We start from the raw sequence: 24,766 nt of genomic DNA, 5'->3' as shown, positions 1-24,766 counted from the left end.
CACGCCCCGCCCTCATGCCCTCAGCCGGGACGGACCCATCCCCGTCTCTGCCCCGCCCCACCTTGCCGGGGCGGGGGGCGGGGACGCCTCCCCCACGGCCCCCTGTGCCACAGGCTCTGACCCCCGGACCCCGCAGACGAGCTGGCGGCCGAGATGCAGGACGTGGACGTGGACGAGGACGAGGCCGAGTTCGAGGACGCTGTCGCGGCCGAGGGGCTGGAGGACGAGGCCTGGGACACGGAGGAGGAGGAGGAGGAGGTGGGGGGTGCGCGTGCCGGCGGCCCCCCTGCCCCCGACGACAGCGAGGTCACCTTCGCCCGGCACTCGGGTGAGCCCCGTCCCCATGCGGCCGTGTGCGTCGGGTCGGGCTGGGCAGGGCAGGGCAGGGCTGGGCGGACGGACGGACGGACGGACGTGTGTTCCCAGCCTCCGTCTTCTGCGTGAGCCTGGACCCGCGCACCAACACGCTGGCGGTGACGGGCGGCGAGGACGACCAGGCCTTCGTGTGGCAGCTGAGCGATGGGGAGCTGCTCTTCGAGTGCTCGGGTGAGGCGCTGCGTGCTGAGGCTGTGCCCGCGCTCTTGCCGGGACGTGGCTCGGCGGCCACGCATCGGGTTTGTCCGGGCAGCTTTGGACAGGGCTCCCCATGGCCCCGGCAGCAGCTTCCCCTTCTCCGCGCCTGCAGGTCACAAGGATTCGGTCACCTGCGCCGGCTTCAGCCACGACTCGGTGTTCGTGGCCACGGGGGACATGAGTGGGCTGATCAAAGTGTGGCGGGTGGACACGAAGGCGGAGGTCTGGTCCTTTGAAGTGGGCGACTTGGAGGTGAGGGGCCGCAGCCCAGGGACCCAGCTGCCAGGCTGTGCCTGGCCTGGTGGTGGTGGGGGTTGAGTTGGGGCCCAGGAAGCAAAAGTGATCAATTCTCCTCGAAATTGGGGGCAGAGGGGGTGCTTGGCCTGGGTAGGGCAGGGGTGTTGGGGCTGGACAGCAGGGAGCGGGGTGCAGGCCAGGGTCACTGGGGTCTGAGGCCCAGGCATATTCTTGCATGTGTCCACGGAGCGCCCGGTGCTGGTCCCCTCGCCCGCCGTGGTGCCTGGGCTCCCTGCCCCCGGGCCCCATGTGTCCTCCCTCTCCCCAGTGGATGGAGTGGCACCCCCAGGCCCATGTCCTGCTGGCGGGCACGGCCGATGGCAACTCCTGGATGTGGAAGATCCCGGGTGGGGACTGCAAGACTTTCCAGGGCCCGAGCTGCCCGGCCACCTGTGGCAAGGTTCTCCCTGACGGTGAGGGCTGCCCTGCCTTGCCCCGAGTATGGCATGGCCAGGGGAGGGGGTCAGGGCATTGTTGGTGCTGGCTGTAGGTTGCCCCTATGGAGCATGGCAGGGAGGGTGTCTCTGGGTACGTAGGGGTGGGTCTCCAGGGCGAGCGGTGCTCCTGAGGGGGTGATGAGAGCCACAAGCCCCTCCCTGCCCAGGGAAGAGAGTGGTGGTCGGCTACGAGGATGGCACTGTGCGCGTCTGGGACCTGAAGCAGGGCAGTTCGATCCACGTCCTCAAAGGTAGGGAGGGCTTGTCCCAACCTGGCGGTGCCACCTGAGGCAGAGAGCAAGGGGGCTGGGGTCGGGCTTGAGGGCTGTTGGGAGTGGCAGTGCCCTAGGGGCTCACACCGTGTCCTTCCCAGGCCAGGACGGGCACCAGGGCCCCCTGACGTGTGTGGCCAGCAGTAAGGACGGCAGCCTGGTTCTGACGGGCTCCGTGGACTGCCAGGCCAAGCTGGTGAACGCCGCCACTGGCAAGGTGAGTCTGTGTCAACTTGGGGCTGAGTTGGGGGGACACCCGTGGGTGTGGGGGTCTCTGCCAGTGTGCTGCCCCTGGGAGCCTCCTGGGGTAGCTCGGCTGTGCCCAACTCCCTGCACTACACTGCTGCTAGCAGGGCCAACGGGCTGGGGTGTACCCTTGGCCCGAGGCAGCTCATCCCTGCCTGCTGGAGCCCTCGGAGGTGGGGGGCTGCGGCTGTGTTCCCGGGGGTGGTGTGGCCCAGGCCCAGGCTGCCCTTGCGACGTGGTGCCCCTGCCATGGGATTGCCGCTGGAGTATCGAGGCCCTGGCGCTAGCTCCGTTCCTGGCTGACAGGCATGCGCCGTGCACCGCAGGTGGTGTGCGTGTTCCAGGAGGGAAGTGCCGCCCCGCCGACCCCAGCCGGGGGGGCCGAGGAGCCTGAGTCTAACTCCGTGGAGTCGCTGGGCTTCTGTAATGTGTGAGTGCCAGGGTTGGGGTCCAGGTCTGAGCCATAGGGTGGTGGGTGTTGGCAGCCAGGGGTCATGTGGCCTGTCATGTGATTTCTGCCCCTTGCCTGGGCTGCCCTTGACCACTGCATGAAGTAGGGGGTCTGCCTGTAACTTCCCCCTCAGCTGCTGCGGTAGTTTCTGCCCCTGCTGCCCCCTTAACAGCCTCCCCCGCAGGATGCCACTGGCCGCCGTGGGCTACCTGGACGGGACGCTGGCTATCTACGACCTCTCCACGCAGAGCCTGCGGCATAAGTGCCAGCATGAGGTATGGGGCGGGCTGCCTGGGGGCTGGGCCTGCTGCTTCCAAGTGCCCCTGGGTGGGGGGTTCCTTGACTATCCCACAGGGGAGGGCTGGGACTGTCCCTCCCCCCTACCCTGTGTCTAAGCCCCCTGGATGCTGTTCCTTGGGGAGGTGGGAGGGCGTCATTCTCTGCATCTTCCTGCGGTCCCCGTGGGGGCTGGCTTTGCTGCACCTCGAGGCAGTGACCCCTTGGCAGAGGCTTGTCCAGCTGGCCCTGGCGCCCCGGGGGCTGGGGCTGTGGCTGTGTCCAGGCTGACGTGGGCGCCGGGTGGCAGTCGGGCATCGTGCAGCTGCTGTGGGAGGAGAGCGCAGCCGTGGTGTACACCTGCAGCCTGGACGGCGCCGTGCGGCTCTGGGACGCCCGCTCCGGCAAGCTGCTCAGCGAGTACCGGGGCCATGGGGCTGAGATCCTCGACTTTGCCCTCAACAAGTGAGTGCCCGTACCCAGCTCCCACCGTTTGCTGGGGTGGGAGCCTGTTGTCTGTCTACGGCTGGGTCACTGGGCTTGATGCCTCCCTGCCCTGTAGGAGGCTCCCGGGGCACGCTGGGCTGGGAGGGGTCGAGGGGCAGAGCTGCTGTGGGGGGTCCATGGGCCGAAGAGCAGCCCCGCTCAGCACCCGCTCCCTTCCTCTCCCCAGGGACGCCTCCATTGTGGTGACAACGTCGGGCGACCATCAAGCCAAAGTGTTCTGTGTGCAGCGCCCTGACCGCTAGCCGCACCTGCCACGGAGCGGGGGCAATGCATCGTGGGGGAGTGGGTTTTGTATCAGAGGACTTTTAAATGCTATAAATTATTTCCCATAGCGGGTCCGTCCCGGTGCACTGTCTGCGCCAGCTCCCAGCTGGGCTGTGTGGCCCCAGGACCCGTCACCCCCTGCGCCATGTGACTGGCTGCCCTTGTGCCTATAGGTGTGGAGCCCCCACATCCTGTTGGGCTCCCTCAGCCAGTGTCTGCCTGGCCGGCTGCTGTACTTGCCTCTCGTTGCAGTGGCTGGCTAGGCCATGGTGCCTGCCTCAGCACCCAGTGTGGGCGGGACTGGGCTCCTGCCTGGTAGCAGGTCCCAGTGCCTTGGATGCAGACCTGGGGGGGCAGGGCTTAGCCCTCTCCCTGCCCCCCATGGCACACACTAAGCCCCCTCCCAAGTCCTAGGGCAGGCTCAGGGCTGCTGGGGAGTATTAGAAATCTGGATACCAGGGAGGGGCTGGTTGGAGGAGGCTGCTCGGGCTGGTTCCCAAAAAAAGGAGGGGGTACAGGCCAGCATCCAAGCAGGGCTGGGGGATGCCAGGCAGTGGTAGCCCCAGGGCTGAAGGGGTTAAGGCAGGGGCTGCTGGCACCCCCAGGGGCTACTGCTGGCACAGGCCATGGCTGGGGGGGTCCTGAACATGCAAGTGATATGCCCTGCACATGCCTCACATGGGCATACACCCACCATCCTTTCATCTTCCCCGCTGCTGGGGCTAATGAGAGCCTACCTCTGGCTGGGCACCTATGGTGGTAGTGGTTCCTGCCTGCAGCCAGTGCAGCGAGGGTGGAGGGGGGGCTTCCACATGCACCAGGACTGGGTTGCTCTGCCTCCACTGAGCCCGTGTCTCAGAAGCAGTTACATGCCTGCAGGCACATACACACACCACCCGTGCCCCGACTTCCAGACAGGGAGGCCCATCTCCACTCCCTACCACCAAGTGCCGGGGGGCACAGATCATGCCCACTGCCCCCCCTTGCTGCCATGGCCTGCAGGGGAGGCCCAGCTTGCCCCTGAGCCTGCATGGTACCCCCATTCCCGTGCCAGCATAGGAAGCCATGGCACTGCCTGGCACAGGACAGAGACCTTCCCCTTCCCTTGCCGCCCCATCAATGCAGAGCCAGTGTGTGGGAGGCAGAGCTGCTTTATTGCGGCGCCCAGCAGGGAAGGAAGAGCGGCAGCAAAGACGGGGACACCCCATGACCCCCTGAAGCCAGAGCCAGCACAGCAGACAGGAGAGGGCCGGGGCCAGGCTGCTCTACCCAGCCTGACTCCTTCCCACCTGCTCATGCGAGGGGGAGGTGGTGGCATACGGCCTGGCCCTGCCAGGGGCTAGCGGGCGGTGAACGTCTTCCCCCTGTGGAGGCAAAGGCAGGCGTTAAGGCCAGGCCCTGCATGTGGCACCAGCAGGTGGGAGACAGAGCCCCGGGTCAGTGCCACCCCCTTGCGTGGTGCCAGGGCGGGTAGGAGCTGCTGCCCCCTCCTCAGCCAGCCCCCCAGGTGCCCGCTTGGCACCGCTTCTACCGCCAGCTGCCCAGGGCCCACGCAGGGATGCCTGCGGGGCATGGAGGGGACCGTGTGAACATGCCTGGCCTGTAAGGCTGCTCCGGGAGGTGTAAGGCCCCAGGGAGAAGGTGGGGGGAGCCCTGTGTGCTGTGGGGGAGCACTGGTGCCAGGGCGCTGGGGGCGCGCCCTGGCAGTACCTATCTGCACTGCCTGTCCTGGCCTCAACTGCGCTGCCTGGCTGCTCTGTGCTCTGTGCCCGCTGGGGCCTGGTGGTGGCTGGACACGTGGCCGGCCCCGAGCAGGCTCCTGTGGAGGACAAGGGAGGGGGCAGGCATGAACACGGGGAGGGGGGGTGGGTGCAGGGACCCGGCTGCCCCCACATCTAGTGGTTACAGGGGCTCGTAACGGCCAGCGCTGGTACTAGCACCAGCCAGCAGCCACAGGGACTTCCGCATCACCACAGGATCAGGCAGCCTCAGGTGCCAGCCTGCACGCCCCCATCCCCGGCATGTTGTGCTGCCCTGGGCTTTGCTATTGCTTGCAGCACTCTAAGCCCTGTCCATCCCTGACGGACCGTGTCCATTTCACAGATGGGCAAACCGAGGCTGAGCTTCTTTCAGCCAAGAGGGACTAGATGCAGCTGCAGATGCTGAGCATGTCCCTGCTGCCAGCTCCATTTGGGGCCTTCCCCTTCCCCTTCCACCCCCAGGGGTTATAGCTGGGCACAGATACCTGCCCAGCAGGGACCCTGCAGCCACTGAGGGCTGGGGCTCCGAGCCTGCCCTGGGTCCCATGCTGTCCTCTGCTTGGCGAACAGCAGAGTCCAGACAGGACAGGGCCTGCTCGCCTTCCATTCAGGACAAGCCTCAGCTGCCCCCCTTGGGCTTCCTGGGCACTGCCCTTTGGGGTGAGGAAAGCCCATCGGCTTTACCTTCCCTTGCCAAGGGTGTCCCTGGCCTGGGTGCGTAGCAGGGAGGCAGCTCCGACCTTTGCTGGCTGCCCAAGCACCCGATGGCCTGGGAGCTGGCCAAGGGGCACCGAAGGCGATGCCTGCCAGGGGCAGGGAGGCGAGAGACACTCACGTGATTGTTTTCATCTCCTTCTTCTCGGCGTCAGGCCGGGCTCGGTTTAGCACCTTGAGGAAGTCAGATGTCTTTGCCCGCATGCGTGTGTGGATGTAGGCCTGGGGGGACACGGGTGAGGCTCAGGGACGCCAGCCTAGGCCTGCTCTGGGGCAGGAGGGACCCCAGCACGAAGCAGCAGTCCGCACCAGGTGGAGATGTGCTGGTGAGCCTCCCCCCTCCCCAGTACTGACCTTGGAGCACTTGATGTGATAGTGCAGGTAGTCGCGGAAGGTGTGGATCAAGTTGATGGTGTTGTCCCGGGCTGCGGCGTTGGTGTGGCGGGGGAACAGTACTGGAAAGCAAGTGGAGGGTGGCATGGTTACTCTCCATCCATGCCAGGTACCGGCTCAGAGACCACTGGCAGCAGAGCCCTGCCCTTTCCCCGTATTTACTTGACTCTAAGACGACCCCCACCTCCATGGTGGAGAACCTAGCTGTAGCAGAAAGGGGGATAGGGACAAATTCAAGAGCACCCCCCCCATAATGATATCCTACATTGGCCTGGGAACTGGTAAGGAGACTTGTACATTTTTCACACACACTCTGTTTTAAATTCAGGGTTGACTTAGATTCGAGTACATCTGGTAGTGGACACTGGCAGGCTCCAGGCACACTGGAGAGCTCAAGGGTACGTGCCCTTCCTGAGCTACCAGATGGTGAAACATTTACCAGCGCCGGCTCTCGCAGGATGGGGGCCCCCGACAGCTCTGTGCCAGCTGGTGGCACAGGGTCCCATCTCCAATCCTGCAGTGACGGGGAAAAAGGCCCGGGGGGTTCTCACACGAACCCATGTCCCAGTGAAAACCCAAGCAGCAGAAGAGCCCAGTCTCCCCAGAGAGACTGACACAACGGGAAGCATCACAAAGCCCCTTTACAAACCCACGGGGTATCTGTGCTTTGAATCCAGCACCCGGCTCTGCTCCCTGCAGCCCTGGGAGGAGAGAGAAGAGCTGGAGAAGGTGCAGAGCAGGGCAGCAAGGAGGCTGGGGGCTGTGGAGGGGCGAGACTGAGGCCAGGCCTAGGAGAGACACCAGAGGGGACAGGAGCAGGGTTTGCGCAGCACAGAACGGGGGAGAGGAAGTCCCCAGGGATTTATTCCTGCCTGTCTTTGCCCAGAAAGAGCTGGGTCCTGGCACAGGATGAGCAGGCCAGTAGCTGCCAACCAAGCCCAGGCCGTCCTGTCCCCCCACGGGACATTCAAGGGGGGGACTCATGGCCCCAGATGCAGCAGAGCTGAGAGCGCAGCCAGATCCACTGGGGACCGGACACTTGTGGGGAGGAAAGGGACACGGGGAGTACTGGGGCAGGGAGCGAGGGGCACGACCCTCCATGCTGGGGGAACAGGAAAGCCCTGCTTGGACCCAGGCACTCTCCCTCTAGCTCCGCTCTGCCCTGGGATATGGGGCAGGATGGAACCAGGTCCGAGCCAGCACAGGGCAGCTTGGATGTTTCTCAACGTTTCCACTATGGAGACTGGGTCCAGCAGGGCTGGCTGCGGGTGCCCCAACAAGGAGCGCGGCTGGGAGAGCAGAGCAGCTGCGGTGCCTCAGCCCCAGGGAACACCTGCCATGTACCACCCTCTACGCCTAGCTCTGGCCCATGCTCGGCTCCGGACTCGTGAGTCGAATACAGTTTTCCTGGAACAGTTCTCAGTCCTCAGTGCTTGGCACCATGTGTTGCGGTGGGGCTCTGCCCAGCCTCTAGATGAGAGAGGAAGGCCAGAGAGCATGGTCTACTGTGGTGGCCCCATGGGAAGTTGAGTCCATCTGCTATAAGGATGTCCCAGGCTTCTCAGCCTTGCTGGTTGCCACTTGGGGCTCGAAGGGAATTCCCCGCATTGCTGCTCTATGCAGGGATGAGTCTCCAAGAAGCCATCGTGTGCAGCAAGGAAAAAAACCAAAGGCAATGCCACATTTCTAAAAGAGGTGGCAAAAGTTACACCCCCCTGACCAAAACAGAAGGCAAGAATTGCAGAAGCAGCAAGGCAGAGAGCGTTTGAGATCCTGAGAGAGGCCTTGAGGAACAAGGGCTGCATGCTGATGGAGATGCCCCAGGGCCCGATTTGATGTGGGATCAACGAGCCCAAATTCTGGATGGCACGCTATGTGGTCCTGACTGAGCAGTGGGTGAGAGACCTCATCTTGGTGCTGGAGGAAGCCAAGTTCATAGAGGATCCTTCCAGTAAGAAACTTTGTGTAGGTTTATTCAAAATCTGAAGACAAAACCATTGATCTGGGTCCACAGTTCTGGGAGACACTGAGTCACCTTGGCAAAGATTGCCAGCCGGGGACTTTAATCCACGAGGCCTCTCGCCTCCTGGGTTTGTGCGACATCACCTACAAGCCAGTCAGCTTCTATGTTACCTGCAAGGGGCTGATGGTGAAAAACAATGCAAGAAAATGAAACAGGCCAAATTTCTTCCTCTGTTGACTGTGATGCTAAATGCCAACAACATCAAGTACAAGTTTGAACGGACCCTACAGCACAGGGGAGGCTACAAGTGGAAAAGATATCCTGCTGCAGGGAGACAGCGAGGAGCTCCATCTGTGAGAGCTGTGCCCAATGAGCTCTTCACCTGTCTGAACAGCCACAGGTGAGTAACATCTGTTTCCAGAAGATGCAATCGTGCGGGGGTTTCCCTGCAAGATCCAGTGCCTGCAGGCCCCAGCACCCTTGCAGGACGGGTCCGCTTCTTTCCATGCCTGGGGACTGGTCAAAGGGGACGTGTCCAGCTAACAGATCAGCCAGCAGCCTCAGCCCACAGCTGCCCCTTCCCCACCACTATCTCTTCTGATGCAGTTCAAACATTGGTATCAATGGTCTGCAACAGCAAGTGCAAGTGGCACAGGCCAGGCCTGGGCCAAGTGCTCCCTGGGAGGCAGCAGCTGCACTAACAGAGCATTAACACTTTAGACCTATGAAATAATTTCCCTCTTTTCTCTCTTCTCCTTTAGTGAATTATTAAGGAGAAGCACTGATAAAATATTGAGGAAGAAGCTGCTTCTGGCCTGGGACAGGCTGCAGTAGCACATAACAGCACTTGAGGCAATTGCTGATGCTGTGGATGAGGTTCAGAGAGAAGCCACGACAGCAAACGTTGCTGGAGGGAGGGCGGGCAAAGAGGCCTGCAGAAAGGTGGGTGTGCTCATGCTGCCTTGGTTGGGGGCAGGCAGGGATTTGCCCCCTGCTTAGCCTGGCCAGCCAGGGGGTTCCCCTTCCTCTGCAGCGGGGGCATGGCCTGGCCCTGGGCTCTCTCCAGCACCCACCAACCCCCCTGGCAGCAGCAGCCCCCCCGTATCCCAGGGGCAGGGGTGATGTCAGGGGCGACTGTGTCCTGTGACTCCAAGGTCAGACATGGGGTTTGTCTGGGGGGTTCTGGACAAGAATGATCCTGTCTTGGGCTGGATATGACCCCACAGTTCCCTGCCAGCCCCACTGTGCTTGGATTCTACAATTCCCAAGCACCATTTTAGGAAACCCCCCAGCTTTTTCCCCTGGATACAAGTCTGTCATGCTACACCATGCCCTTGAACTGTCACTATCTTTGCAAAATCCTACAGGAGAATCACATAACGAAGGAAGGACCCAGGGGGTTAAGTGCACCAATATAAACATGCGCTGGAGACATTTCTGGCTTGGTGCTTTTCTGAATGTACAAAAATACAGTGGGGTCAAAGCCACGGTCAGCTGGAGGTCAAGCCCAAAGTCCCTGACTGCACGAAGGCCTGATGTTGCACATGACATCAAGCTGGAGGGAGTAGTCTGGAAGGTCAGGCGAGGCTTCAGAGTGACCTCGACAAGCTGGAGGATTGGGCCAAAAGGAATCTCTTGAGGTTCAACAAGGACAAGTGCAAAGTCCTACACTGAGGAGGGAGCGATCCCCTGCACCAGTGCAGGCTGGGGGTGACGGGCTGGGCAGCAGCTCTGCAGAAAAGGACCTGGGGGGACAGGGGACAAGAAGCTGAACAGGAACCAGCAGTGTGCCCTTGGTGCCCAGAAAGCCAACGGCATCCCAGGCTGCATTGGGAGGAGCGTTGCCAGCAGATGTAGGGCAGCAATTCTTCTCTCTATTCAGCACTGGGGAGGTCACGTCTGGAGTGCTGTGTCCAGCTGTGGGCCCCCATTACAGAAAGGATGTGGACACATGGGAGAGAGTCCAGAAAAGAAAATGTTTTTGGGGCTGGAGGACAGGACTGGTGAGGAGAGGCTGAGGGAACTGGGCTGATTTAGTCTGCAGAAGAGAAGACCGAGGAGGATTTGATAGCAGCCTTCACCTCCCTGCAGGGGGTTGCGAAGAGGATGGAGCTGGGCTGTTCTCAGTGGGGGCAGATGACAGGACAAGGAGCAATGGGCTCAGGTTGCAGCAAGGGAAGTTGAGAGCGGATTTTAGGAAAACACTCTCATTAAGAGGGTAGTAAAGCACTGGAAGAGGTTACCCAGAGAGGTGGTGGCATCTCCATCCTTAGCAGTTGTTAAGACCCAGCTAGACAAAGCCTTGGCTGGGATGATTGAGTTGGGGCTGGTCCTGCTTAGAGCAGGAGGTTGGACTCTACGTGACCTCCTGAGGTCCCTTCAACTCTCACTTTCTACGAGTCCGTGATTCTCCGACAGCCCAGAGCACCGTGGAGCCATGGCACCAGCCACATGCTCAGGTCATGCCTCTATTTGCTGAAGGAAAAAGTATCTGCAGACATCTTTGTGGCCAGACAAGCTACACCAGGGGGCTCAGCCCATGGGTCAGACCTGGGCCCCAAGATCTGGCAGTGGGGGAGAGATGGCACCACTCTCCTTGCTGCCAAATTTCCAGACTGATGGGAGACCTCAGCCCTTCATGCTAAACTGGGCTCCCGATCACAGCACACAGGACTGGGCAGGGGTGGCACTGGACCCCCAGACCCAATCCCCATGTGGGGAACCGGGAGGGGGTTCTGCCAGGCTGGCAGGGCCCAATCTCAGCATGTGAAGGGGGCAGTGCCAGGACCCCCCAGGTCAGCCAAAGTGGCAGCCAGCAGTAGGAGCACTTTAGAAGGAAAGGTCTAAGGCCCTGCGCAGGGCTGGACGGTTGCAGTCCCACCGCAGCCCACATCATCCAGCTGTAGCCTCAAGAGCTTTCAGAGACAGCCAGGGATACGGCGGCAAGGGTTCCCAGCTCCCCCTTCTACACCTACAACATTTGCCCACGGTCCATTTCCGCTCAGCCACGTGGCCTTGCTGCCAGAAACGCAGAGCCAAATCTTACAAAACCTGAGTGAGTTAGGAGCCAACTTCCCATTTTCCAAAGCCACCTAAGTATAGACGGGTAAAGCCAAGGTGGTGCTCCAGTGGGGAACCTGCTAGACGCGACTTACCGAAGGTGATGTAGCCAATGTTGTCACCCACAGCAGCGTCGGTGTCCTTCAGTTCCAGGGGGGGCTCCCGGTGGCTGAAGAGCACCTGGGGGGCTGTGTGGCTGGCACGTCGCCCCTCCTTGAATTCCTGGCACGGAGAGAAAGCTGAAAGTGAGTCCGTGGGTTTGGGGTCGTGCACACAGAGTTCCCAGCCTGCGGACACAAAGCCTGGCTGCAAGACCCGAGACATCCCTGTCCTGAGCTAGACCCGAACGTCTCCATCTGAGTGGGGATGAATGGATGGGAGGGTCCCAGGAAGTCATTCAGGGCCACAGGGGCCGAGACCTGCTACGGAGACTTGGAACCTGCCCAAAAGGCCGGGGTCATTTGGATGGAGCCTTCCCCCTCCCTGCCAGTGAGGACAGGGCTGAGACGCAGGCAGGGGCCTTCTCCACAGCCAAATTATATCCTGGAGCCGTGGATCTGGCAGGGAGCTGCAGGGTTACGTCCAGCCTGAGGCAGGATCAGCCTCGTCCAAACCTCCCAGCCAAACCCAGCGTGTGACCTTGGAGCTGCACAACACCATTGCCCCCGACAGCCACAGGCATCGCCCCCAGCCCTGGGATACAGGGGGCTGCAGTTGACACCATCCTGTTTCTATAAATGCCTGTCAATATATGCTTGAAACCCAGAGCAGAGGCCATGCCCGTGACAGGAAGGCAAACCAATTCCCAGTCCATATTAATTTGACCCCGGATTCAAATTCTTTCTGGACCCCAAATATGGGGCTGGTTTGACCCTGAGCGGAGGGACGAGACCTTCCAGCCAAGAGCCTCTGGCTTTCATCCCAGCAGGAGCATTGGCACTGCCCGAGCACAACCCCAGCCTGGGCTGCAGCCAGCACCCAGTGACTCAGAGTCTTAAAAACACCCTGATGCGTGTAGCAAAATGTTGGGGGGGTCCCCCCACAGCCACACATGGCAGCCAGCACAGCCCAGCCTGGGTCACCCCCAGCAGAGCATGGGCATCGCTGCACCTTGATCCTGCCTGCCCAGCACCCGTCCAGCCTCTCCTTGGACCTCCAGTGCTGGATTGTCCCCTGGCCCTGGCATCTCCCCTGCGGCCTCCCTGCCCAGGCAGTGAAGAAGTGTTTCCTGAGATCCAACCTAAACCTGCTTTGCTGCAACTTCAAGCCACGGATGTGTGGTCTGCTCTGCAGCAGGACAGAGAAGCTTCTCTCCCTCTTCTCTCCGGAGCCCCCAAGCCCCTGCTGGCTGCTCCCAGGTGGCCTCTGAAGCCCCTTTCCCCACAGCAGAACATGCCTGGCTCCCTTGGCCTCTCCCCGCAGGACCTGCCTTCCCAGCCCTTGACCATCCCTGTTGCTGCCTCTAGCCCTTCTTCAGCTTCTCCATGGGCTTTTTGCAGTGTGGAGCTCAGAACTGCACACTTGCAACTTGACGCCAAAGGCAGAAGCAGCTCAAAGAGCTTCCTCCTGCCTGAGGCAGCTGGCACCAGTCAGGTTTTCCCCATAAGTGGGGCAGCTGAGGTGCAACACCCATCAGACAATGCAACATCGTGTTGGGGGAGACCTAGGATGATTCAGTGGCTGGAAGCAGCCAGACCCTTGGGGACATCACCCAGCCCCACTGGTTAAGCCCACGGTTTTACAGAGCTGAAACTGGGGGAGCTCAGAGTTAACACCAGGCATGCAGGGCTGGGAGTGCTGGCAGGAGGACTCACACCCAGAGCAGACGCCCAGCTCTGGACTCACACCAGAAACAACGCAGAGGATCCAATGACTACGTCCTGGATGTGTCTGGTGGCTGGGAGGGATCCCACAGCTGTTGGTCTATGAGGATGCAACATGGCTAGCACCCGGCTCAGCACCAGCTCTCTGACCTCATCCCCCCTGTACCCCAGAATATGATGTGTGCCCAGCTCGACAGGCCCCAATACAAGCTCCTGACATGAGACTCAACTGCAGCCAGGGTTTCGCAGGACTCGTGCTCAATGTTGGTGCCATCTCAGGGCACTGCGTGTGGAGAGGGCGCCCTGACACGCGGATGGCGTGTGCGGTCAGGAGCTGTAGTGTGACTGAGCAGCAGCACAGGTTTCACAAGAAAGCGCTTGCCTGTGCAGAGCCCAGCCACGTGGACAATGCATTCAAACGCAACCTCAACCACATGCTCTACAGACAAGGGTGGGTTGGGAGCCAGACACGCTTCAGGCTCATGCTCCTTTTGTGCTATGGCTTTAACAGGCACCGTCTTTGGAACGAAGAGGGTAGCACCCACCCAGATGCAGCCCAGCATGGACTGGGACTATACCCCTTCCCCCAATCCCGCTCTTGCTGCTCCCTGACACGGGGTTTTTAAGACTCTCCCAGAGGCATCAGGTGTTGGCTGCAGCCCAGGCTGGGGGCTGTGCCAATGCTTCTGCTGGGATTTAAATCTGGAGGGTCCTGGCTACGTGGTCCTGCCCCTCTGCTCAGGTTCAGACTGACTGCTGTATTTGGGGTCAAGAAGGAATCTTACCCTGTGCTCAGAGTAGGATGGACTCCGGGGGGTTGGGGGGGTTGTTTTCCTCTGTAGCAGGGACACGGCCTCTGCCTGGGATCTCAAGCATATATTAACATTTTATAGAAGTAGGACATTGGTGGCCGTGGCCTCCCTGCTCTCCTGGGTGTAGGGGCAGGGGTGATACCCAGAGCCGTGTCAAGGATGACTGCTGTGTTGCTAACAGGGTGGACTATGGGTTTGTCTAGGATAGTCTGGGCAGGGCTGATCCTACCTCAGGCAGGGGGTTGGACTGGATGTGACCTCTGGAGCTCCCTTCCAGCCCTGCTGCTCCAGGACTCTGATTCTAGGGCACCCCAGAGCACAAAGCGGCTAAGACGCGCTTGCCATACCTGCATGAACACTTTCCCGATCACCACGTCGTCATCGTCCTTGAAAACCGTGCTGAAGACAACTGTCACGCGGTCCTTCTTCGCCTCGACGTACCTGGACAGGGTGAGGGAGGAAGGAACACAATTGACATCTAGTGGGTCAGACCCTAGGTCCGTCCTTCTCCGTCTCTTGTATCACAGGGCAGAAGAGAGTGGAGCTGGAGGGAGAGTGCCTGTGTCTGAGCAGGGTTTTCCCTGGTTCCTCTCCCTGCAGCCTCCAGCATTGGAAGTCCAGGAAGTTTTGATGCAGAGGCCGTGCCCCTCACACCCTGCTCTGGAGCCACCGATGCCCTTTCCTCCCAGCACGTGTCCAGTCCCTGGTGAATCTGGCTGAACTCCACTTCCACCACATCTGAAGACAACGAGCTCCACCCTTTAATTTCACACTATGTAAAAAAATTCTGTGTCAATTTCAGCTGACGGCTTATTTGCTCCATGCTGTGACCCCTTGTTCTTGTCTGGTGAGAGACAGTCAGTAATAAATCCCTAGGGACCTTCTTCATCATTTCGTGTTTCAGAAACCCTTCTCATGTCTCCCCTCAAGCATCTCTTTCCTAAATCGACCAGACTTGGCTTCCTTAGTCTCTCCACCTAGGGAAGCCCCTCCCATAGCTCTTAGCATCCTTGTTGCCCTTCTTCAGACCTTCTCTAGATCTCCTATCTCTTTGTGGAGGTGCAGGGACCAAAGCTGGGCACAGCTTTCCAGGTGTGAAGCAAGCCTGCTCCGAGCAAAGGCTGTGGACCCTGGAAAAGCCCCGACATGGAAAACAAGGTGTTGCTACAGTGTGCAGCAGAGGTGGACAAGATGCAGCCACCACAGGTGCTCAGATCAGACCATCCATGTGATAAGTGACGGGGTGCATGGCAGGGAGCGTGTGATAGCAACTACAAGAGAGCAGCTAGAGGCAGGGATGGCTACTAGAAAACATGACAGCCCCTTGTCCCAGGCACTGCCCCTTCCCCAGGGAACAGGGCGCTTCAGCCAAGTCTGAAACTCCGGGAATAAGAGGGTCCTCAACAGGCTGTTTGGCAACATTCATGTACAGCTTGTTAGTCAGACAGACAAATGGTGCCTTCATGACGGACCTCTCATGGACCGAGACAAGACCAGGACCTTCACTGAAACAGCACCAAGGAGTGTACTGCTCACCATGGCTTCCTACACATCTGAACAGAGGTGCAGGGCATGTACACATCTGGCAGCCAGGCCTGGGATTCTGTGCAGATGAACTTGTTGGGGGATGCGTGGTTGCACCTGTGTGTGCTCTGCATGCCTACATCGTGTTGTCTCAGTAACAGATGAACACATTGGCAGCATCAGGGCAGGTGTGTGTGTGACTGCATATGTATGCATGTGTGCGCACACGATTGCCTTTTAGTCCTGTTAATAGATTAACATGTTGACAGTGACAGGGCAGATGTGCATGCACGTGTGTGCACCCTCCCTACAAGCTTTCATCAGTTCTCAGTCCTGTTAATGAATGAACATTTCAGTAGCATCAGAACAAGTGCATACGCCCGACATGCTTACATCATGTCACTGTCCTGGTAAGTGGTAAATGTGTTGGCAGTCTCAGGGCAGGTGCATGGGTAGATGTGCATGCACATGTGTACATGCACATGTGACTACATGCTTACACCATCTCATCATCCTAGTAATGGACAAATGTGTTGGCTGTGTTAGGGCAGGCATGTGTGTGAGTGCACACACGTGCACGTGTCGTATGGGTTTACATAATCTCTTAGTCCCAGTAACAGATGAATGAATGTGTTGGTAGTGTCAGGGCAGGCGTGTGCATGTGCATGCTCTACATGCTTACATGGTCTCGTCATCCCGGTAGTGGATGACCGCCCTCTTCTCCCCCTCCTTCCCTTCTTCCTGGAACTTGAAGTACTTCTCAAAGACGGAGGCAAAGCAGTTGCGCTTCAGCATGCCGGCCTGGTGCACCAGAGCATCCTTGTCGGCAGGGAGGTTCTCCAGGTCGTAGAGTAGCGACACATTATAGCCTGCAGAGGGACAGAGCCGTCCCGTCCAAGGGAGGGAATTCAATGAGCACAGGATAATATCCCCCCTGCTCCAAGCCCTGCCAAGGCCCCCTTCCCCAATTTTTATCACTGCCGGACACGTCATCATGGGTTCGAGCTGCCGTGCAACTGGGTTGAGCTGGGCTGTGGACCCACAAACCCTCTGGTTCTCCCCATCTCAGAGACGGGGGCAACAGCACAGTGGTAGGGGGTGTGTAGAAAGAGCTGCTGTCACAAGTAACCCCAGTTTCCTTGGAGCCTCAGTCTCCAGCAGAACAAATGTCCCAACAGTGAGGCTTTCCCCAGGGTGGGACTGCGCGATGCGTGGCAACAACAGGCAACACCATTGCCCCCAGCCCTCTCTGAACATTGAAAGCTCCTCTGCTGTGCTAGGAGCCCTGGCTCCAAGCCCAAGAGCCTGGCACCCTGCCCAATGCTACTTGGTTCTGCCAAAGATCAGGAGGAAATCGTTGTGGGCATGTCCCACGCATGTTTCCCGGGGTTTGACAGGCTCAGGCTTACCCGACTCAGGAGTTACCAGGTAGCTGCCATAGACTCGCTTCAGTAACTAGGAGAGAAGAAAAGAGATGTTGGCACCTGCTAGACCCCACACTCTTCTCCTCCCATCAGCCCCTCTGCTCACAAGGCCTGAGCAGGGACCGAGACTCTGGCTTGGCTTCTGGCCTGGAGCTAAGGCCCCAGATCTCAGGCCTCTGCACAGTCCAGCCCTAAAGGTTCCATCAGCTGACCACTACACAGTCGGCTTCCCCAATTTTTATGGGACTAGTTTCTGCTTCTGGTTCAAGGCAAATCCCCATGTCTTCCCTGATCCCACAGCTTGCAGGGTGCTACAGGACCCTCCCTCGGAACAGGTGCTTCCGTTGGGTTTTTAAACGAAGGCACTTCTAGGCCCTGCGGCTGTGGGGGAAAGTAGAAGACAGCGCAGATTTGCATCTTATATACGTATGTACACACGCACGCACACACTTTGGTTAGTCTATGTATATATGTATGTATCTATATAAATATGTACACAGGCACGTGTGTATATATACACACACGTGTAAATTAACCAAAGTGTATGAGTGTATATGTACACACACACACACACACACACAGCCTGCTGTATAGCCTGGCCCAACTGGGCCAGGCCAGGCCAGGCCAGGCTATACAGCACAAGCTTTTACGGGCTAACTTTATGATTATTTATATACCCTATATACACACGTACACACGCACGCTCCCCTCTGGTTTGCCTATCGGGTGCGGCTCTACCCGGCCTTCTACCTGATTTCAGACTAACACAGTGAACCCCATCTCTGTTGTGGGGAGAAGCCCGAATTGACTTGGTTCACCTAATAGATGCAGTATTGCCTGTTGAGCCCTATAGAGAGCCTGAGAGAACAGCTCAGAGATGACAACTAGCCCCACCCCCTGGGCAGCTAGGGGATTTGGCGATTCTCAGATAAAAACCCAACCCTTCCTCAGCAAACAGGGCCTGCCCTTTGCCCCCTGGTCCCCTGTGGGAAGAACTGGGTTACAAGCACTGGTTTAAGGACTCCTAGAATCTTAGAGAAGGGAGGGAAGAGACCTTGAGAAGCTGCATCAAGTCCAACCCCCTGCCCGAGGCAGGATTAGCTCCGTCCAAGCAAACCCCGTGTGCGACCTTGGAGCTGCACGACACTGTTGCCCCTGACACAGCCCTGAGTATTGCCCCTGCCCCCGGGATACAGGGAGGCCGTGGCCACCAATGTCCTTCAGCTGCGAGGGGGCTTGGTGGGCGCTGGAGAGCGCCCAGGTGCAGGCTGTGCCCCTGCTGCAGAGGGAGGGGAAACCCCCCCCCAGCTGGGCCAGGCTGAGCAGGGGGCAAATCCCTACCCCCGCAAGGCAGTGTGAGCAGGGGGCAAGAGCCTGTAGCCAGGACCATGCAGGGCTCAGTCCCAGCAGGAGCACTGGCACAACCTGGGCACAGCCAGAGCCTGCGCTGCAGCCAGCACCCAATGCTTCTGAGGGAGGCTTAAAAATATGCCCCCGGTCACACAAAGGGCAGGAAGGCAAAACAATTCCATCCTGGCCCCATACGGCAACTAGCAAAGAAGCTGTGGACCCAGAGCTCGTGTCCAATGTGCAGCCTGGGAATGCAGGGTCCAGATGTCCAGGTATTTGAGCACTGCAGCAGCCAAGATCACTGACTAGAGCCACTCACGAGCCAGCTCCACTAGGGCAGGTGCGCAGTGGGAAGGAGTTTCTGTGCCAGGCAGCTTGGAGAACATCCTGGGAGCTGAGCTGCTTGCAGCAGCGCAGAGAGCTCATCTCTAGGGAGAGCCCCTGCTGTGTTGCAGCTCCGAGAGTGCGGTCATGGGAGGGGAAACACCTCATGGCAATGGGATTGATTAGCCTGGCAAAGTTCAGGGGTGTTCCCCCACCCCAGGCATGAGGCACGTGGATCTTGACTCAGCAGGGAGCTGCAGAGCACAGACATGACCCCATCAGCGAAGGCAGGGGTGTCAAACATTGACCCCCCCATTAAGCGTCCAGCCCCGCATCTGAGCAGACCCCCATGGGGCAAGGCACACGTCACACTAGACAGGGCTCTGACACACATGGTGCCCAGGACTGCACTGCGTGAGCAGATGTGTGCCATATGGATCCTGGAGTGCCTGGAACAGGCACATGTAGCAGAGTGCATCCAGGGGCGTGTCGCATGGATCCCAGAAGTGCTACACATGGTGCCTGTCCCAGGGCACGCACTGCACATGGCACCCACCCCAGAAGGTCCAGGACTATGCCACATGTTGCGCCTGCTCCAGCCGATCTGGGAATCACGCCACACGCGGTGTAAGCAAGCGCCATGAGCAGTGCAGGTCTCAGATTGGCTGGAGCGGGCGCTGTGTGAGGGGTGGTGGTTCTGAGCACAAGCCATGTGTGTTGCAGTCCAGCCAGATGAGCACTGTGTGCAGCCCAGGTCTCAGGCCAGCTGGAACAGGTGTTGTGTGCAGCAGTTCCCGGAGCAGGCACCACTTGTGGTGTGGTCTAGCTGAGGCAGATGCCACTGAACACTCACCTGCTCCGAGATCTGTGCTACAGGCCCCTGGCCAGACCATGCACACATGGTGCCCGGAGATCCATGCTGCACACAGCATGGGTCCCAAATGGGCTAAGCCTGGCACCAGATCCGATAGGCTGAGAGAACAGAAGAAGGGGGTGGGAGCCCATGGGTCAATTTGGCCCCAGGCCACTCAGCTGGCTTACCAGGCTAGATTAATGTGAGAGCCCCAGACTCAAGGGCTCTGCCTCCAGAATGAGGTGACTGGCACTTCTCTAGCAGTGGCTGAGGACAGAAATGACATGGAGCCAGGACAGGCTGCTATGCCCTCCTCACAGTGCAGAGAGGGCTGGGGAGACAACCAAGGGCAGAAGGGGACTCTCCTTGGGTGCCCTCCAAGAGGAATCAATTATTCAAAGGCTCTGATTCTACAGTACTGGGGTCCTTTCTTCTTCCACGCCAGTACTACTTCACTACTGCTTCAGAACCTCATACAGATCGTGTCTATTTCCCAGTAGAGGGGGAAGTACGGCATTAAGGATCTATGCTGGAGGACACAGAAGTGAGGGCCCTAGCATGCAGCTTGCACTCACTGCACATCTAAGTGGCTGGGAACAGCTCCTCCTCACTGCAGTGATCAGTGCAACTGCCCCACGGGGCTGTGGGATAGGGAGAGCTGCACGGAAAGCCGAGTGCTGACAAGGTAACTGGGCTCTGTGGTTTCCCTGAGGCTGCAACCTGTCTGGAAGAACCAGGCAGCTCCAGTCTGGCCCAGTGGGGTCCCCTGCAAGCCAGGAGGAGCTGGGGAAACTTTGCAGCAAAGTCAGCACCAGGCCCCTGACCGGTGCTGGATGCCCTCACTGGAGCTATCCTTAGGGGTGAAACTCTCCAGCTACGCCTGCAATCAGCTCATAGGGTTGTGAGCAGTCTGGTTCCCTTTGCTTCCACTGGAGGGGGAAATCTGCACACATGTGTATGTGCACATGCACCCAGACACATGCACAAAGACATGCCAGAGCAAACTGCTGCACCTGTGTGCTGAGCAGGACTGGGGGAGTCCCATTTGGTCACTTGAGGACACACGTGTTGGGGGGAGGTTTAAGCCTTCCTCAGAGGCTCTGGGTGCTTGCTGCAGCCCACACTGGGGGCCGTGACTGGGCCTTGTCAATGCTGCTGGGACCAAAGCCACAGGGTGCTGTCTAGAGGGTTTTGCCCTTCCAGTCCGGGTCAGACTGATGCCATATATTTGAAGCCAGGCAGGACTTTTACCCACAGTCATCTTGGTATAGACTGGGGGGTTGCCTTCCTCTGTAGTGGGGGCATGGCCTCTACCTGGGATCTCTGGAGCGTATATCAACCACCTTTTACAGAAACAGGACATTGGCTGCTACGGTCCCCCTACTTTCCCTGCAGCAGGATTGGGTGTGATGTCTGGTGCTGTGTCAGGCTTGGTGGTCATTTTATGAAGAGCTTAGACGATGTTTTGCCTGCACTGGCTTGGACAGGGCTGATCCTGCCTCAGGCAGGGCTGGGACTAGATGCAACCTCTGGAGCTCCCTGCCAGCCCCGCTCCTCTACGATTCTGACACAGGAGGCAAAAGCCATGCTTCCGAGCAGTGCTTGAGCTGAGCTTCTGACACAGGAGAGCAGACTTGGGAACTGAGTCATGCTTCCTGCTCTGAACTCCGGCCGCAAGCCCCAGCTGCTAAGAGGCCTGTTCTTGCTACCATAAATGGCTCTCTGCGGCAAGAACCCGGCTGGCAGGAACTAAACCTGTGAGTCCATGCAGCAGCAGGGAGAACTCAATGCATCCAGATGCCTGGGTGCAAGAAGCAGCCTTTTGTTAGCCTGAAAGCACAGACTGAGGCAGGACAGCAGCCCCATGGGACTCTCTATTTATTCTCTCAGCAAGTTCCTTTGCAAGCCGGCTCAGTTTACAGGTCAAAAAGAAGATGCTGAATTGCCAGGGGCCTCAAAGACCCCCAAGGGATCTGAAAAAAAAAAAAAATCAGCTGTTCTCTGCTATCAGCATCAACACAACCTTGTTTAACTGGAACAAAGCAACAGGGCTGGGAGGTGGCAGCTGCTTCCTTCCAGAATCAGACTAGCACTGTAAGGCACGTGAAGGCTACTCTGACCCAGGACAAGATGGTGCTACTCTATGAGGACAGAGGGCCCTGACCCATGCTAACATCATGCAAGCATCTGACCGCTCAGGGGACAGGGGCTCGAAGGCAGAGCCAGTCTGGACACTCACCTCATCAGCACCATGTTCCTGTAGTTCCTTGTAGAACTTTAGGGAGATGCTGACCATCACTTTGGTCTTGTCTCCATTGGGATTGGAGATGTGGTAGAGGACCCCGTCGAAGTCTGGGGGAAGAGAGGGCAGTCAAAGACCAATCCACAGCCTACTTCCAGAGGGCTGCAATGCCAGACAGCCCGCAGCGCTTTCCAATGCATTGCTCTATGCTCCATGGAGCCTGTCATTAAGGACCCTGTGGCCACAGTACAGGGAGATGTTTCACTGGAGTCACGAAGCCCTTTGGCAGCCACAGAGCACAGGAAAGCTTGTGGTCTCACAGAGATGCCTGCCGCACTCAAACCCCTGTGGGTGCAGGGCATGGGGATAAAGGCCTCCTCACTGCTGTTTCTACTGGGCCTGGATCTGTCTTCCACAGGCCAGCTCAAGGTCTGAATACCAGATTGTCTTGCGCTCCCCACAACCCTGCAAAAGGTTGGGAAAGGGAGGGGAGTCAAGAGCAAAGGCTGCTGCTTAGGCAGACTAGAGAAGCTCTAACTCCACTGGGGTCAGAGAGGCAATGTGCTGGAGGCAAAAGCCATGCTTCCGAGCAGAGCTTGAGCTGGGCTTCTCCAGAGCTGCCTGGGACCTGGAGACAGCAGAGCCAAACTGAATGCCTGCTCCTGGTTTTATGGTTTCTAGGGTTGGAAGGGACCTGAACCAAATCATCAAGTCTGACCCCTGCCCTGGGCAGGAAAGAGTACCGGGATCATAATACCTCAGCCAGATATTCCCTTCACTGGGGAATAAGCAACAGTGTGGGGCCGAGCTATCAGGTTCTCACAGCTGCTGCAGTGCCTTGGGGGCTGATTTAGGGCAATGGTGCTATAAGCTGCATCCATGGAGCTCACTGCACCAGGTGACGTCTCCCAGGCATGTGAGGTGAGCAAGCTTGACCTGTGCCATTTGTCCCCAGCACATGCATGTGCCCCTTCAAGTGCTGGGCTGGGAGGTGGGACGGGGAAAGCAGGAGAGCCATAATTCAAACACAATCCTTGTGGGAGCTGCTGCGCGCAGGAGCACGCTGGAAGGTGGGGGGCTGGATTCAACACCTCTCCCTGTGGCACTGCGGTTGCTGAGATAGGGCCAAGGCAAGCTCCAGGCTTGAAGGCTGGAGACGCCCAGTCTGTGGCTCTTACCTGCAAACGTTACTTCCACGGCCTCAGGCTTGTTTCTAAAAAAACAACACAAAACATAAGAGTGGTTGGGAGCACATAGTGGCAGCCCTAGAGCTGCCCAGGGTCACCTGGGCACTACATGTAAAAGCTGCACCTCTGTGGTTTTGGACAGAGAAGTGGCTTTATATCCGGAGGCCCTGATGGTCTCTCCACCCACAGCCATTCCAGTCCTGACCGATCACCTCCCACCTGGCTCTCGGCAAGCTGCTCTCGATCCCCTGGCACTGGAAATGAATCTTACGCGTTTGGCTTGGAGCACGCTGTGGTTTATTATTATCTGGCTCTGAAATTCTCCAGCAGAGTCCACCATCCCCATGGCTGGCATGAAGTGATCAATCTGCTTTGTTTTTAACTGTTTGAGAGGCATATTTGGAGCTCAGCAGCTCTCTGACACCCACAGTTTATAAGAGAATATATAAATGCAATGGCCTATGATAGTGAGGGGCTGGATCTGGATGCACAAGCTCCCTGGCCAGCCTTGGTTTCTCTTCTAGCCGTGAAGACCCGAGAAGGGCACCATATCCCAGGCAGCACTGTGGTGCCAGAGATGTACCCAATAGACCAGAAAGACCTTGGATACTCCCATCACATCTCAACCCCCAGCTGCTGTCTTGTTCATTGCTCAAGATCCCAAGCCACGTGTTTTAACTTCCCTTTGCCTTTCCTGCTCAAAGCCTGGAGGCCTAGCAGTGATACCCTAAGAAGCTGTACCCTCCCCACCCCAGGTCCTGGAGTTCAGCCAGTGCCACCTACCCAAGGATGGGCCCTGGTGCTCAATACCAGCTCTAGGTCACAGCCCCAAGCTGATGTCAATACAGGCAGATCTGAGACAGTGCCTGTGGCTCCAAACAAGCCACCAGGCTCTCAATGCTGGAAATCTTTTTATGCCATAGAGCTGCCCCAGGTGAAAGCTGCCGGCAGATGCCAGGGGCACCTCAGCATAGCAAGGAAGATAAGCGAAAGCTGGAGGGAGAGCAGGGACTTGACGCTCCTGTCACTGGTGATTTTAATGATTTTCTGCTAAGCAAAACCCCCGCTGTCCCCTGCCACCTGTTTTAATTGGGGGCAACTATCTCTGTCCTGCCCAGGGGGGTTGGGGACAGAGCAGGGTGTGCTGGAGACCAGCACAGGCATGCAGGGAGACTGATGTCCGAGACATCTGTCCTAGGTCCCCTAAAGAGACTCACTATGATGGGCCAGCAGTGGGGATGACGCTCAAGGGCAACTAGCACGGTTTCATTAGGGGCAGGTCCTGTTAGACCAACCTGATTGCCTTCTACGATCAGGTCACAAAATTCTTGGACACAGGTGTCATGGTGGATGTAGTCTTTCTGGACTGCAGGAAGGCCTTTGACACTGTCTCTCACCCCATTCTCATTAAAAAGCTCGGTGACTGCGGCACCGACGCCTACACAGTCAGATGGGTCGCCAACTGGCTGGAGAGCCGTACCCAAAGAGCGGTGGTGGACGGGTCATTTTTGACCTGGAGGGATGTGGGCAGTGGGGTCCCCCAGGGCTTGGTGCTTGGGCCTGCACTGTTCAATTTCTTTATTAGCGACTTGGATGACAGGGTGAAGAGCAGCTTGTTTAAATTCACAGACGACACCAAGATTTGGGGTGAGGTGGGCACACGCTAGAAGGAAAGGACAGATTACAGCAGGACCTGGACAGGTTACAGGGGTAGGTAAATGAAAACAGGATGGGATTCAATAGTGACAAGTGCAGGGTGCTGCACCTGGGCAGTAGAAACCAGCAGCATACCTACAGGCCAGGGAACTCCCTTCTCGAAAGCACGGTGGCAGAAAGAGATCTTGGAGTAATTACTGACTCCAAGATGAACACAGGCTATCAATGTGAGGATGCGGTCAGGAAGGCCAACCACACCTTGTCGCGCATCCACAGATGCATCTCAAGCAGGTTCAAGGAAGTGATCCTCCCCGCCCCGTGCAGCACTGGTCAGGCCGCAGCTGGAGTACTGCATCCA

The 24,766-nt window shown here is 58.4% G+C and overlaps 2 protein-coding genes across 2 annotated transcripts in view; one reads left to right on the top strand and one right to left on the bottom strand.

Moving 5' to 3' along the window:
- The first annotated feature begins 107 nt into the window (after nucleotides 1–107).
- On the top strand, nucleotides 108–3,390 carry AAMP (angio associated migratory cell protein). The gene is made up of 10 exons (XM_019522664.1): nucleotides 108–328; nucleotides 427–546; nucleotides 686–825; nucleotides 1,139–1,283; nucleotides 1,475–1,558; nucleotides 1,681–1,796; nucleotides 2,152–2,255; nucleotides 2,461–2,551; nucleotides 2,863–3,017; nucleotides 3,226–3,390. Exons 1-10 carry the CDS (start codon nucleotides 154–156, stop codon nucleotides 3,299–3,301), a joined length of 1,206 nt encoding a protein of 401 aa, XP_019378209.1. The 5' UTR covers nucleotides 108–153; the 3' UTR covers nucleotides 3,302–3,390.
- Nucleotides 3,391–4,610: 1,220 nt separating this feature from the next.
- ARPC2 (actin related protein 2/3 complex subunit 2) overlaps nucleotides 4,611–24,766 on the bottom strand; it is a gene marked incomplete at its 5' end in the record, with an annotated part of 32,294 nt that continues 12,138 nt past the window's right edge. Inside the window, 9 exons of the mRNA XM_019522667.1 lie at nucleotides 4,611–4,687; nucleotides 5,919–6,019; nucleotides 6,152–6,252; nucleotides 11,309–11,435; nucleotides 14,196–14,289; nucleotides 16,055–16,241; nucleotides 16,782–16,827; nucleotides 21,563–21,675; nucleotides 22,744–22,778. Of these exons, the coding sequence (XP_019378212.1) occupies nucleotides 4,663–4,687; nucleotides 5,919–6,019; nucleotides 6,152–6,252; nucleotides 11,309–11,435; nucleotides 14,196–14,289; nucleotides 16,055–16,241; nucleotides 16,782–16,827; nucleotides 21,563–21,675; nucleotides 22,744–22,778 (829 nt within the window). The remainder of the gene's footprint in view (nucleotides 4,688–5,918; nucleotides 6,020–6,151; nucleotides 6,253–11,308; nucleotides 11,436–14,195; nucleotides 14,290–16,054; nucleotides 16,242–16,781; nucleotides 16,828–21,562; nucleotides 21,676–22,743; nucleotides 22,779–24,766) is intronic.

Source organism: Gavialis gangeticus, unplaced genomic scaffold (genome assembly GCF_001723915.1).
Source record: "Gavialis gangeticus isolate Ggan-Ray unplaced genomic scaffold, GavGan_comp1, whole genome shotgun sequence".
In the NCBI taxonomy this organism is placed as follows: Eukaryota; Metazoa; Chordata; order Crocodylia; family Gavialidae; genus Gavialis; species Gavialis gangeticus.
The sequence above is the reverse complement of the archived record's forward strand: the minus strand, read 5'-3'. Positions and strand labels throughout refer to the sequence as shown.

What these genes read in the sequence shown, in the direction of transcription:
- AAMP (XM_019522664.1), top strand. Translation starts at nt 154, where the DNA reads ATGCAGGACGTGGACGTGGACGAGGACGAGGCCGAGTTCGAGGACGCT. An exon ending in CACCTTCGCCCGGCACTCGG is followed by an intron (nt 329 to 426) that starts GTGAGCCCCGTC and finishes GTGTGTTCCCAG; the next exon opens with CCTCCGTCTTCTGCGTGAGC. An exon ending in GCTGCTCTTCGAGTGCTCGG is followed by an intron (nt 547 to 685) that starts GTGAGGCGCTGC and finishes CCGCGCCTGCAG; the next exon opens with GTCACAAGGATTCGGTCACC.